At 64.5% G+C, this 14,612-nt stretch overlaps 1 protein-coding gene across 1 annotated transcript; it reads right to left on the bottom strand.

Moving 5' to 3' along the window:
• Positions 1–25: 25 nt before the first annotated feature.
• On the bottom strand, positions 26–13,952 carry CABLES2 (Cdk5 and Abl enzyme substrate 2). The gene is made up of 10 exons (XM_060285401.1): positions 13,447–13,952; positions 6,478–6,549; positions 6,290–6,382; positions 5,112–5,189; positions 4,410–4,518; positions 3,997–4,162; positions 3,512–3,615; positions 3,221–3,327; positions 2,404–2,608; positions 26–2,262 (listed from the first exon to the last, which is right to left on the bottom strand). The coding sequence occupies exons 1-10, from the start codon at positions 13,950–13,952 to the stop codon at positions 2,122–2,124; spliced, it is 1,581 nt and encodes a 526-aa protein (XP_060141384.1). The 3' UTR covers positions 26–2,121.
• Positions 13,953–14,612: the final 660 nt, after the last annotated feature.

A 14,612-nucleotide genomic window follows, 5' to 3' on the forward strand; every position in this document is an offset into this window, starting at 1 on the left:
AAACCAAATTTTACTTAAAGCACAAATACATTACTTTTTGCAAACAGATCCATGACACTTGACTAGACAGTGAGGTCAGATGGCCACTTAAGCGCTCATTTAAGTCCACAGCACCTCCTAGGCACTGAGGGCGTGGCCCCAGGCCCTTGGATACAGATGTCTGGGCTGGTTCTAGGCGGTGACATTTTAGGCTGGAGTTTAATGCCTTAAATACTGGCTTCATTTGAGTACCACACAGTGGCAGCTGTTGACATTAAAAAGGACGCAGTGCACTAAAGGGAAGGTTACAGACGGGTTTGGTGAATGACTAATTCTCACTACATGAACAGGTAAAGTTTCTGTATCAGCCATTGTAACATCTGTATAGACATTTCCAGGAAGATGTGTTCCTCAAGGCTGAATTGTAAACCAGGACATACATTTTGTAAGTCGGTCCCCTGCAGTGCCTGTAACAGGAGTGTCCTTGAGACGCTGTGTTGGCTGGACAGGTCACTTGCAGAAGGGTTGCCTGGGGCCTAGCAGCTTCATCCTTCCAGCCCTCCTTGGTGCACGTCAGGTGTGGGAGCCATCTTGGGGAAGACGGGGAAGAGGCACTCCTCAATAAATAAGGTCAGGATACAGACTGGGGCTTCACGCTCCGTCCTGCAGTTGTCCCCCTCTCCTCCCTTAGCCCAAGCGGCTGACTGAGGAAGCAGGAAGAGCCGCCAGCAGGGCGGGAGCCGCCGTCCTGCACCCCTGCTGGGGTCTCAAGTTGCTGGTGGTTGAGCGCTCTGATGAGGGCTGGCCTCTGTTCTGCAAAAGCACCGGTGCACACGCGTAGGATGCAGGGTGGGGCTGTCCCGGAGCCCCTCCAGTGACAAGCTTATGGGACAGCAGTAGGGAAGCAGCTTAATGGCCCAGCCAACACGGTCCTTTCTGAGAGCAGCTGACCCGTGAAGGAGAAGCTCCAGCCCACGGTCTTCAGTGTTTCTGGTTGGGTAGCAAGTGGATGAACTGGGCCATGTGTAGCATAGAGAAGCTGGCGTGCCGGGCACACACCTGCCCAGAAGGACAACGACCGGCCTTTGGGGTCGGCTTGGTGTGGCGGCTCCCACTTCCTGCCGGGAGGAAGAACGCTGGCCCGACCCTTGCGGGGAGGCAGGGCTGTGAAGGGGTCAGTCTCCTCCCCGCTGGAGGCTCAGGTGTGGTTCAAGTCACAACTTCAGCAGACGCCGTTTAACCGGCTTCTGTTCCCTCAGGAAAAAAGACCCAAAGAACCAAATCCTACACGACAGTAAACACGGTTTCTCCACAATATTGCCTAGGAAGATCAAGAGCCAGCAATCCAGTCATCCTGAAGGTCCCCAGTGTCATGGGCAAGGGGCGGTCTTCCCGGTGAGACGGATCCTTGCGTGGGGTGGGCTAGTTCTGTGCCCAGAGGCCTGCTGGGGTGTGTGACCCCCAACAGGGCATCGGGACTTCACAGTGATGTGATCCTTGGAAGAACCGAAGTCTGAGAGTAAAAAAATGAGACTAAAACCAACCAGGGGTCTGGTATCCTTGGCTTCGGCTGACGCCAGAGCTGTGTGTGTGGATGTGGGTAGGTGGGTGCACACCCCCCGAGGGGGCTGTGCTGGGCTGGGAAGGAGCCGGGCCGAGGGGGGAGTGGGGATTCCACAGTGCGGTCTCCACGTCCGAAAACCCCAAACAGCTGAGATTAATGCCCCAACAGGTTCACGCTGGCAATCCAGCGCGTGCAGTGAGGTCTGGAGACCCAGATCTCCACAAGACACTAGTGCAGTGGCTACGATGGTAGCAGAAGGCTGGGTGATGCAAAGAGGAGAAAAGCTGTGAAGTCAGGATCCACCACCGCGCAGCATTAAGTCCTGATGCCAGACCAGGCACAGGAAAAAAAGAAACAACAAAGCCCCACATTTTGTTCACGGAGGAACGCAGCAGGGCTCTCCGAAATACTGCGGTGGTGTGGTGTGCTTTGGAATGGAAGCCATGTCCCTCCAGGGAAGCCAGGGCGTGGGGGAGCGGTGGCACCAGCCGGCGAGGGCCGCGCGTCCACACCCAGTGCCTGGAAATGCGCCCGCCGGCCCATGACGTGCCAGGAGCGCCCACAGGGGCCGGGCCACGCTAGAACTGCTGCGTGAGGCGTCGGTAATGAGGTAACACCTGGTTCTCGGGAAGGTAGAGAGCAAGTTCCAGGGCCACGAGCACCGTGAACTCAAACCCAATCAGATCCCGTCTGTTGAACCGAAACTTTTCTTCTAACTTCTGTGTTGAAGAAGACAGAGGGGTTGAGCTGCGGCCCCTCCTCCGGTTCCCGGCCAGGCGGCCAGGTGGCTGGGTCTGGGCGTGGGGGGTGGTCCTGCCTCCCGCAGCCGGGAGCGGGGGGATAGGGGCGTGCATACTCACATCGATGAGCTGCTTCACGTCGTTCTTGCGGAGGTCGCTGCTGATCTTGGCGGCCAGCAGCACGCAGGCGCCCGCACACAGCTTGCGGTTCTGCTTGTTGACCTTGCCCTGCAGGATCAGCTTCTCGAAGTACACATAGGCCATGGACACCGTCACGGGCTCCAGACCGCTCTCCTCAGACAGGTTCCACATCTCGCGTTTCAAACTGCGGGTTTACACGGGAGCCAAGGGCTTTGGGGCCAGGAAGCGCCCATGTCCCTGCTTGAGGGGTGTGCCTTTGGGCCACCAGAAAAGCGCCATTTCCTCCCAGAGGCTGTGGCCCAGCGCTAGGGCCCACGTCTTGGTGGGCGGGCAGCAGGCTGGTCTTGGTCTCCACTTGGCCCTCGGCTGGGCCCGCGGCACCCAACTGTCCTTAAGGGGACCCCCCGGAGGACAGAGTCCCCGTGCTCCTGTGGCAGTGAGGGGGCCGTGTGGGGAGGGAAGGTCAGTGCAAAGGCCCTGAGGTGCGGCCGTGCTGAGGCAGAGTCTGGACCTCTGGCTGTGGGGCCTCAACCTCGTCATCTATCAAGTGGGGACGGTCACAGGGCCCGGCTCAGGGGCTGTGGGCACCAGTGAGGAGGAGCCCTGCAGGTGTGGGCGGGTATGAGAAGCACCGAGGGCACCTGACCAAGAAGGCGGCAGGGGAGCTGCTGGCACTGGCCTGGCTGGATGGCGGGAGGGGCTGAGGAGGGGCGCGTCCCTCTCTCAAGCTCAGGGGTCTGCGTGGACCCGGCCTGGCGGCAGCGGGCTTGGGGACGCCCGCCTCGGCCCTCCTCACCTCCTGATTTTGCTCAGCGTCAGCTTGATGTGCGGGAACTTCTCCCGGAAGGTCTCGTTCATGTCCTTCTTGAGGTCGGAGGGCTTCACGTACTCTATCACTGTGGTCTGCGATGGATAAGGACCGTCCCCATGCAGCCCCAGGGGCGTCTGCACGCCACCTGGGCCTGCAACCGTGAGGCCCCGGGCCCGAGAGAACAATGCCAAGATGTGGGTGAGGCTGGGCCCAGGGCGCGTAGCTGCCCCCGCCCCCGGTGCCGACCCGCAGCCCAGCCCTGGGCAGCGCCCCTACCATGTAGGACGCGAAGATGAGGACGCGCTTGTGCTTGCCGCAGGGCCACTGAGGGTCATCCAGGAGGTCAGGGTTGTACTCCAGGGCATCCCCCGCGTCGGCCCCTGTGAGCAGAGGGCAGCCCTGACCCACCACAAGCCCCGGTGAGTGGCTTGGCCAACCCCAGCCTAGTGCCAGGCAGCAGCTGTGCTGAGGGCGTCATCGTGGGACAAGGAGAGTGGGGTCAGGGGCTCCAGGTGTGGTCCCCCTCCTCGGGGGCCGGGGTCGGGGAGGACGTCCTGATGAGGAGGGGCCCCCGCCCAGAGCCATCGGTGGGTGCAGGTTCTCTGCGGCTGGGCTCAGGGGCAGCACAGGGAGTGCGCTCTGGGGCCCCCCTCCTGAGAGGCTGCGGCGGACCCGCTCCCCAGGCTTGGGCTGAGGACTATGGGCTTGGATGGGATGCACTGGGCCACCTGCCCTGCTCCCGGTCAGGGCCCTTGGGCTACCTAGTTCCGAGCCAGCTGGCGCTGCCCTGGGCGGGATGGGTTTGCATCTGGGCCCCAGCAGAGCGCGGGGGGCACTGGGCCGGGGCTGAGGTGGCGGGCCATGGCTGTCCGGCTTGAGCGTGACCAGGGCGTTGGTGGGGTACAGGAACTTGGCGTAAGACACAACCTGGCAGGCAGTGCATCGGGCTTAGCCCCGCCGCCCCGTCCAGGACCAGAGGTCCAGCCAGGTCCCTCCTGACCGCTGCAGCTCCCGCCGCCCAGGGCTGACGCTGCTCCCCGCTTGCAGGTTCCAGAACGCCCCGCCCCTCATCTGGGATCTGCAGCCGGAGCTCTTCCCTGCCTCGGGGGCCCCGACCTCCCATCGTCACCAGGCCCCCACGAGGCGACCAGCCTGTTTGGGCGTCTGCTCCTACCTTTCCATCCGCCCCCAGCTCGACGCCTTCCAACTGGAAAACCATCTCGGAAGACACGGAAACGCCGCCGGACGGATGCCTCTGCTTCTGGCTGTCCACCCTCAGGTCACTGCAACGCACGGGACGGGACAGAGCTGCCGGCCCCGCCCCCGACCTTGCGCAGGCGGGAGCTGAGCCCCAGGGGCCCACAGCGCCCCACCTCCACACCCTCGAGGCCCTGTAGCAGCCTCAGCAGGGGTCACGAGGACTCCCGCTATGAGAGCCGTCTCTGTCTCAGCTCCTTCCTGGTCCCAGGCCCTTCCTGTTCAATCTCCCTGGTGGTGGGCCGGCCTCGGCTTCACCTCAAGTCACTTCTCAGGGGTGCGCCCTCCACCTGCAGCCACACCCTCGGGCACACAGGTCCCGATGCGCCGTCCCCACCCCGACAGCCATCTCCCTCTTCCCGGGGCTATGCGCTGGGCACAGCTGCCTGGCCTGGTCACGGGATGCACAGCAGTGTCCCGCCAGGAGGAACATCCCAGGCACCGACGTTTAGTAGCTCAAACGGGATAACGGGATAACGGTGCAGACGCGCCCCTCCCCGAGGACCAGGACCCAAACGGCCTTCGAGCTCTCAAGCAGCTTCGGCAGAAGCTGGTCTGCTGGCCCCGTGTGAGGCTGCGATGGTGTGGAGCTCCCGGCCGGTGGGGACCAGCCGCTCACCTGACACGCAGGCCTTCTCCATAGGGCAGGACCGAGAAGGCCGCACACAGGGACCGTTTGGCGCAGATGAGCACGATCCTGCGGGAAGGAGGGGGTCAGGGCAGGGCGGCAGGCGTTTCCCTTCCTGCCCAGACTCAGATGGGAACTGCCCCAGGCATCGGGGGACGCCCGGGATGGCGGTTCATACGAGAGAGGCCAGGCTGTGCAGACACCAGAGGCAGAGGCGCGTGCCCGAGGACGGCTGGTCAGGGAAGCCCATCCTCGGGCATCCCAGCAGGGCAGGGGCCTCACGGCATCAGAAAGCGCCCAGTTCCACGTTCCGAGACAAAGTGGCCCGAGAGGGGCCGCTGCGTGGGGCGCACAGCAGAGAGGATGGCCTTTCCTTCCTCTGGGCATGGCTCTGCCCAGCCCGGCCCCAGTTCAGCAGGGAGGACGACGGTGGAAGACCCCCTTCCCTGGCTGGGACCCTGGGCACCAAGGGTCCACTGAAGCCAGCCCGGCGCTCAGTCTGCCCGGGGCCTGCTCCTGGGCCAAGCCTGTCATGCTGGGGACCACGCTGGGGTTCCAGGACTGTCCGAGCTACAGCCACCGCAGGGAAGACGCAGCACTGCCCGACCAGGGCTGCCTGGTAGGTGCCTGGGCACGGCCTCCAGCAGGAAGGGGAACGGTCTGGAGACGCTTTGGGTCAGGACGATGGCCTTAAGGCCAGGAGGGCAGAGCGTGAGGGACACGGGGCATGAGGGACGGGGCTTCTACAGATGTAGGGCCTCGGAGGGCTGTGCTGGGCACTGGCTATCACTCTGCAGCCCTGTTCAGGGAAGCCAGATGCCCTCTGTGTTCCCTTCTCCCCCAGACACAGCCCACCACTCTGCCTGTTCCCACTGTGTTTCCAGCATCCCTGTGTTTTAGACTTCTACTCAAGGCTGCGGTGGCCGGGTGGCTCCTCGCCCGGACGTGCTGAGGACCCCAGCGTTTGGTGAATACGGAGGGAAGAGGGTGGGATGGGGAGAGGGTCCACTTCCGAAGGGACATGGGCTGGGCCGTGTGGGCGAGCAATTCCTTAGCGCGCTGAAGGAAGAAATGGCTGCTGACAAGGGCAGGACCCCGGACCCCACCGGGCACGAGGGAGGACCCGCTGGGCAGCCACAGGGCGGGGCTGGGCTGGCACACGCTGGTACCTGCTGTTCTTGGTGTCGTACTGCCTCATGTTCTTGATGAAGTGCGTCTTCTTCAGGCCTTTGTGTCTTGGGGATCCAGATGTATGTTTGGTTCTGCAGGTGAAAAGGAGGTCACTCTTCCCCTCCTGGGAGCCTCTCTGGCCCCAGGAGAAAGGACGGGGGTGCAAGCGGCAGGCAGGGCTCCTTACCTTTGAAGCGAGGCACATCCCACCGTGTCTTCCAGAAACTCGAGCGAGCAGCGCTGGGAGCCTACGCGCCTTCTGTAAAGAGGACACGGCAGGGCCTCAGGGTACTGTCCAGAAGCTGCCTCCTGCGCCCTCCTCCCAGAGGCCCAGCCTGCGTCTCAGGTCTCGACGGGGCCCCCAGGCCATGGGCCAGAAGCAGGTCTGCGGTGAGGCCTGAGTGTTGGGCAGGGCCACCCGAGGCCACAAGAACCTGAGGGGGACATGGCACCGGGAGGGATGGCTGGCCGGGCCCTGGTCTGCCCACCGCCTCTCGGAGCTCAGCCAGGGGTCCCGGGAAGGGGGCATGGTGGGGCTGCACAGGGTCCCGCGGTGGCTCTGCCACGTCCTGCCGACCCTCTCCCGCCCACCTCAGCGTGTAGTGCTGCCCCGGCCCAGGACACCTAGAAGCCTCTCCCCCTCGGCTGGGCCGCCCTCCCTGCACCAGCCCCCGCCCCCGGCCTCAGGGCCCTGGCAGGGGCTGTTCCCTCGGTCTGGAACCTTCTTTCTCCAGATCTTCCCGTGGCTACGTCCCCCTTGACTTGAGGCTCAGTTCACACGTGGCCCTCCCCCTCCCCAGGGCAGCAGCGGTCCTGGTATGCATGTCAGGGAGGTGTCTGCTTGGGCCTGTCGCCGGAAGCACAGTGGGCGTGCTGAGCTTGCGGTGCTCCCCCACCCTTGCCTCCTGCCTCTCAGCTCACCCCTGGGAGCATAAAGGAGCCAGAAACCCATCAACCCGCAGCCCCACCTCAGCATCGTCCAGGCCTGGCGGCCAGAACTCTTCCCAGACCAAAGCCCTGCCCAGGGACAGGGAGGAAAGCGCTTCTATTAGACCCACACAGAGGGGAGTCTGAACCCAGACATGTGGCTGCGTGGTCAGGAGGCCCCCTGGGCTGGGGAGATGGCCTCAGTGACTCCTCGGGAGGGGACACAAATGGTCTTAGGTCAGGTCTGAGGCTGAAGGCCAGAGACCCCCAGGCGTGCTGGGTGGTCGGGGAGGAGTGTGTCCCGGTGACCACAAAAGGGAACCAAAGACCAGCTGCCCGATGACAGTCGGGGGCTGCCCCCAGCCCTCTGAGGTGCTGACAGTGCTGGGGTTGTCCCAGAGACAAACCGGGTGTTTGGTCTGGTTTAAAACCATCCCAGGAGGGGGCCTTACCAGCACCCAGCACACAGGGAGCTCGGGAGGGCAGCCTCCCACCTGGCACTGGGCCCAGAAACCCTGCACAGGCTGCACCCTCAGGTCAAGGTCACACACCCAGGTTCTTGCCACCAAGGCCACCAGCAGGGACCGCTCAGGACAAAGCCAAGAAGCCGGGCTCTGCTGCCCCACTCCTCCTGGGCTCAGGTCACCGTGGTTTACGAGATGGAGGAACACGGGTGTCACACTCAGCCTGGGCCGGGCAGGTGCCCAGGTGTCAACGGCAGCCGTTCCCTGAGGCTGAGCCTCGCTGCGGAGCCGCTCCCGGAAGCTGCAGCCTGCCCTGCTGCCGCCTTCCTTGCAGCATCTCACGGGACCCTCCCCCTGGCAGGACCCCTGGTGTCCAGACGACGCCTGGCACGGTCAGGCCAGGTGGGAAGGGGGCAGCAGGAGGGGCACGTCAGGCAGACACCCAGCACCCAAGGAGGCCTGGGGTAGGGGCTGGTGAGCACCGGCCCCACGGTGGGCGATGAGGCAGGCCCTGCCCTGAGAGGGCGCCCCACTGCAGGTGGACGTGCAGGACCCGTGCCGGGAAGCGAAGCCGGCCTGGTGGAGACGGGAACGCCCCAGACAGGTGTGCGTGTCCTGCCCCGCGGGGCTGGGCTCAGAGGTCCCGGGCAGCAGTCCCGCGTGGCTTTCTCAGGCTTGCTTCCTCAGGTAATTTCCCAGGTGAGGCCCGATGGCTCCTGCACGCCTGGGACCTCGCTTACAGGGCCCAGAAGCCAGCGGCAGTCTCCACGGAGGCAGCCATGGGCCCTTGGGGGCCGGGCTGCCTGAGCTCTGGCCCAGCGCGCTCCAGGAGCCCTCTCTCACCCCACCGAGCGTCAACACCTGATCCCAGCTGGTTTCGTGCATCTCTATCTTTGTGGTTTTCTTCTACATTTTCTTCCCTGTAAGCATTTTATACGTAAACTCAATCCTCACAGCCCTCAGCGTACAGGTGGTGAAACTGAGGCACAGAGCTGGCGGGAGTTAGGGCTGGGAGCTGCGCCCTGCCCCCCGGCGCTGCCTCTGCCCCTGGATTCTGCCACCCGCCCCCATGCCGCCCTCCTGACCGCGTTGGGGGAGCTGGAATCAAGGCTGCTCCGTGCTCTCAGGGCTCCTTTCCTGAACTCGGCCTGTGTCCGCGTGATGCTATTTGGGTTTGGGTCCAGAGACAGGGACGACGCTGACGAGGGTACCCTGAATCCTGAGCACAGACCAGGCTGGCCAAGTGAGGGGCTGTTGCTTTCGAGCCTCCCACTTCCCACCTCCCACCCCAGAGGAGCTGGCCCCGCGGCCCGAGGGAGGCTGAGAGCCCCGCTGGGATGGGGACCCTCCGGGGGCCGCCAGGCAGCCGCGGGCTCGCTCGTCCCAGGACGGGGACTGGCGCCCGGCCCCTTCCGTAGGCGGCGCCCTTTCCAAACCCACTGCTGGCCGGTCGACCAAGGAGGCAGCCTCTCAGGAGTCCTGAGGCGGGACCTCCACGGTCTCCCACGTGGCCCTGGGAGGATGGCACCCCTGAGCACTCGCCACTCTGGAAACGGCTCAGAATCCCAACACTGACCACACGCTGGCCCGGGCCTGTAGGCACGACAGGAACGTTCCAGCAGCTCTACCCGAAACGACCCCCACTGGGAGCAATCCCGCCGTGGACCCCATTGGGAGCAGGCCCCTGGAAGCGGTGTGTGCAGGGCCCGGCTGAGGACCTGAGCGGGGACAGGCGGTGCCGCACCCCGGGTCCTGCTGGTTGGTGGTCAGGATGTGCACGCCTCTCCCTGTATGCCCGTTACTCTGTTTAAAAAGTGCTACAAACAAACTACAAAGAACAAAGTCTGGGCTCCTGCCGCCTCAGCTAACACCCTCCCACTCCCCGACGTGTGGGCAAATGCAAGTCCCAGGGAGCCAGGAGGCCCTCCCGGCTAAGCCGTCCAAGGCACACGGGATGGTGTCCCCCCACATGGCAGCGACTGGCCCGAGGCCGCCTGCGCTGGACTCTGTAGGGAAGATGGGGTCGGGGGCACAGGGGACCACCCCACTGGCTCACGTTCACAGCTGCCCCTTTACAAACCGGTGGCCCATACTCGCCTTCCCCCAGAGACAGGCAGGAAGAGAAATCGCCACTTTTTTGACATTGTTTCCACTTGATAAACTCCTTCACTTTGTAACTGAAAAAATGGCCCAGCTGAGAAGAGAAGGGCTCCTGCCTAGTTGGGAGACCACTCAGTCCGAGCCAGGGGCCACATGCAGGGGCTGCTGTGCGTGGGCTCAGCCGGTCTGAGAACGGGCAGGCCGCTGACAGGGGCCAGCACGACGACACTGAACCCTCCCCTGGCAGGAGAGTGTGGGCAGGGGTCCTGTCCGGCCGGCCCACCGCTTCACTCGGGCCTGAGCACGGGGCCTGGCACATCACAGGCCGTCGTGCATCCTTGTTGAGTGAGTGGGTCGCCCTAGGTACCCTGTCTCACCAAGTCCCTGCCAGCTTCCCCGGGTGACAGGACCCACATGTGGTCCTGGGCCGGCCTCCATCTCAGCAAGGCCTCTGGACCCCCTCTAGGCTCCAACTTCGGTGACCACTTCCAGCCGTTTTCCAGCTGGAGAGCAAGAAACCCCCAAATCAGTGATGTGAACAGACTGCCAGACACTCCACCGAAATCGCTTTAACTTGGACAGGCGCTCGGCAGCCTCCAGAGCGCTAGGCGGCTCCTGGCTAAGACGGCAGCTAAAATCCCAGGCCCTTCCTCGGGGCCAACCCTGCGCAAGCCCTAGCCCTTCTGAATCGCAAGGGTTTCTGCTCCCAGCTAACCCGGCCACGCCCCCGGCTCACCTTCCCCCGTGTTAGTGCCCTGGACTAACGACTAATGACGACTGCTGGGGGTTGAACAGTGTCCCCAAAATATGCGAAGTCTTCACCCCTGTCACCTGTGACTACGAGCACAGCTGCAATAGGGTCTTCACAGGTGTGACCAAGTTAAGGTGAAGCCCTTAAGCTGGGCCCTGACCCGATGACCAGCTGGGTCAGGGTGTCCTTACAAGCAGAGAGAAACGCCAGGTGAAGACAGAGACACCAAGGAGAAGCTGTGTGAGGACGGAGTCAGAGACTGCAGGGTTGTGGCCACAAGCCCAGGACATCTAGGGGACCCTTACCCCCGAGCCCTCCCAGGAGCAAGGCCCTGCCCACGCCCTGACTCAGGCTGTAACTTCCAGGACTGTGAGAGGAAACCCTGCTGCTGCCTGAAGCCTCCAAGCCCCCACCCCCGGAGAGAGGAGGGCCAACATGACAGAGGAGGGCGCAGCGGTCTAGTGGGGCAGGAAGAGGACCTGCAAGCCTGTGTCTGACCCATCCGGAGAAGCCCAGAAACCGGGTAAGTGCTAGGTGACCGTGGTGTCGAAATGAAAGCAAAGTTCTAGGGAGGAAGGTAAGGATTCTGATGAGTCACTCACTGGCTTAGCAGCAACAGCTGCACCAGACTATGCCCTGAGCATGAAACACAAACTCCCCACCGTGGGCTGAGCTGTGAGCACACCCTGGGCAACCGGGATGTAACACAAGTCCTCACTCCCCGGGCCGGGCCACCGTCACCCTCGCTGAGCCCTGGCCACCCAGCAGACCTCACAACAGCCCCTCCGGCAGGTAGTACCTAACACAAACCCATCTCACAGAGAAGCAAACTGAGGCTCAGAGAGGCTGTGCCACCTGCTCTGAGTCCCAGAGCTCCTGAGAGGTGGAGCTGGAATTCCAACCAGGTCTGTCCCCAAAGCCTGGGTCAGACCACCACACTCATGACACAGACTTTGGGAAAAGACCCTCAGGATTCTCTCCATTCCCCAGAACAACTTAGCCTCGAAGTCCACAGCCTACAGCTGGCAGCCCCCTTGCTACTCAGCAGCGACTACCTGCGGCCCTGCCTCTGGGCCCAGGGAGCACAGAGAGAAACGGACAGTGCCCACCCCGGGAGCCTGCCATCTGTCAGGGGAGGGTCAGTGACTCTCAGACCCAAGGGCTGGGCCCTGTGCTCGGCAGCAGAAACCGAGGAGGGACAGAGTCTGGGGGGGCAGGTGCGGCCCTGCGACATCTGAACGGGGATTTGAAGGCCAAGTGGGAGGGAGGGGCAGGAGAGGGCTCCTTGCACAGGCCAGGCCAGGGGAGGAGGGACACAGGGACCGTGGAGGGTGCAGCGGGAACACCGAAGGGCACCTGACTTGTGCCACATCCCAGCCTGTTCTGTGTCCTCCAGAGCCTGGGCCCCTCGCACGCTCTTCAGAAGCAGCACAAGCACCATCAAGCCCCATGGCCAGGCAGGGCTCCTGGCTACAGGCGCTTCATCGCGTCCCCGCATTCGAAGGGCTTCGCGGGCCAGGCTGCTGGCCTGTCGGTTCACAGCGAGGGCCTGGCCCCCGACCAGGGCGCCTGAACTGTTTGCTGAATGACACACGGCTTGCCCAGCACCACACACAGGGCTGCGGGGCCGGGAGAGGAGGGCACAGCGCAGGCCTGGCTGTAGGTGAGCGGGACCCTCGAGGCCTCACACAGTGGACGTCCCTGCCACTCTGCCCTGGCGTGCGGAGTGACTCGAATGGGACCTGGCGTGAAGGGAGAACTGTCCTCGGGCTGATGGCTGCCAGGAGACAGGACCACTCCGTTGGAGTCTGCCGGCTGAGGAAAGCAGGCTTTGGGGCAGGGGGCACAGACTAGAAGGGCAGAGCTCAGGGGTGGGGGTGGCCCTGAGATGGGCTGAGGCGTTCCTAGAAATGAAATCAGGGCAGGGGGAGTGCCTGCGATCTGGGATGTGACAGGCCCGGGGGCCCTGAGCTCAGAGTGGACAAAGGAGGCAGGGGTAATGGGGGGCCTCCAGTGACCAGTAGCTGTGGGATGGGGGGCTGGGAGGTCTGGCCTGGTGTGGGAGACTCTGGGGCTAGATGTCACAGTACAGGGAAGATCCCTGGCCCACATGGAGAGGGTCACCCAGTTTAGAGAACGAAGGGGAACCCAGAGGGGGTGTTTGTGAGTCCCTGTGCCAGCAGGACTGGTAACAGTGGGCTGGGGAGGGGGGTGTGTCTGGAGCTGACAGGGCTCTGTATCTGGGGGCTGATAAGGGCTGAGGGAACCCCAGACTCATGTTCAGGGGACCGACAAGATTGAGAGGACCCTGACCCCGTATTCAGGGGTGGCAGAATTAAGGGGACCATGACCCTTGAGTCTGGGGACTCACGGGGCCCGAGGAGACCCTAACATCCGTGTCCAGGGAGTTGACAGCTTGCAGATGACTCCCGACTCTGACATCTTAGGATGGTGGGGCCCAGTCAAGACTCCCTTCTGGGGCTGGCAAGGCGCAGGACACCCCAACCCTCTGTCCCTCACTGACAGGGCCCAGGACACCCCAACTGGTGTCTGGGGCTCACAGGGGATCAGGGCCACCTCCCGGTCTCCAAGTCCTACGCTGACAGGTCACTCAAACCCTGTGGCACGAGCTGACCCTGATCTTCTGTAGGTCACCTCAACCCCACATTATGAGCTGAGCCAGCCCAGGGCCACCTGCCACCCTGCTCACTGCGCTGATGGCCCCCAGGTCACCCCGACCCTGTGTCCCGGGCTGTCGGGCCCCCAGGCCACCTCAACTCCTTGCCTGGGCGACTCCACTGCCTCCAACCCTGAGCCCTGGGTGACTCCGCCAGGTGACCCCGACCCCCGCGGTGACCCAGCCCCAGGCCACCCCGCCGCCCCCCAGGCCCCAGGTGACCCGGGCCACACTCACCTCTGGCGCTGCCCGTCCAAACCCAGGCTCAGGCCGAGGCCCAAGCCGGCGGGCGCGGGCGCGGGGCTGAGCAGGCCCTGGGGCGCCGAGGCCCGGCCCGCGGGTCCCGGCAGGGGCAGGCCGGCGGGGGGCGCGGGCGGCGGCGGCGGCGGTGGCGGCGGCGGCGCGGGCGGCTCGCGGGCCTCGGTGGGCGGCGGCGGGGGCGGGGGCTTCTCGCCGCCCGGGCCCAGGCTCGGGGGCCGCCCGTCCAGGGAGATGTTGTTGAGAAAGAAGAGCGCGGCCTGGCGGCGCCGCGAATCCCCTCGCCGCCGCAGCGCCTGCGGCGCGGCCCGGGCGGCGGGGCCGGGGGACTGGTCCGAAGACCCACCCGCCGCAGCCGCGGCCATCCTCCGACTGAGCCCGCCGCCCGCCCGCCACCGCCCTCCAGCTCGCGCATGCGCCCGCGCCCGCCGCCCATTGGCCGGGGCGCACCCGTATGCAAATATATCGCCGTCACGCCCGCCCATTGGCCAGCGCGGGGCGGGGGTGGGGAGCGACTCCCTTGGGTCCTAGTGCGGGTTCCGAGGCGGCCAAGGGGGAGCCGGGAGAAGCCCCGAGGCCTGGCTCTGGGCGAGCGGTGGAGGTGCCGCGGGTTCGAGTCCCTGACTCGGAAGTCGCGGCCCCGGGGCGCCAGTGCTCTGTTCCACTTGCTGGGCTGTGGCGTTCGTGGTCAGCGTTCTTAAAGCCTCGTCTTTAGGCTCCAGCGCACTTCCCCTCTTGGGGTGTGTGTCTTTGCGGGGGCGGGGGTCTGACGTGCGGGGCGCTGGAGCTGTACCACCCGCCGGGAGCCCCAGGAATGGCCAGCGGTGCCCCCTGGCCTCCCCCAGTGACTGAAGACGACACCGCGAGTCCGAGGGGAGAAGGCACCTGCCTGGGGTGGCAGGCAGGCGGGCGGTGCTGGGCCTTCAGCCCCAGACAGAGTCCTGCACGGCCGTCAGCAGCAAAGCGACCTTGAGTCTGGGGGGTGCCAGGTCTGTTTCCTCTTCTGTACCGGGACCCCCAACTTCAGAGCCGGTGGCTTCATGCTCAGGTGCTGCCTTCTGGAGCCCCCAGGAGCCCACCTGTGTCTTGGGGGGCAGGATCCTGCAGCCACCTCTGTGCCACTGGCCTGCTCTGTCCCGCTGTGT

Source organism: Globicephala melas, chromosome 15 (assembly GCF_963455315.2).
Source record: "Globicephala melas chromosome 15, mGloMel1.2, whole genome shotgun sequence".
In the NCBI taxonomy this organism is placed as follows: Eukaryota; Metazoa; Chordata; class Mammalia; order Artiodactyla; family Delphinidae; genus Globicephala; species Globicephala melas.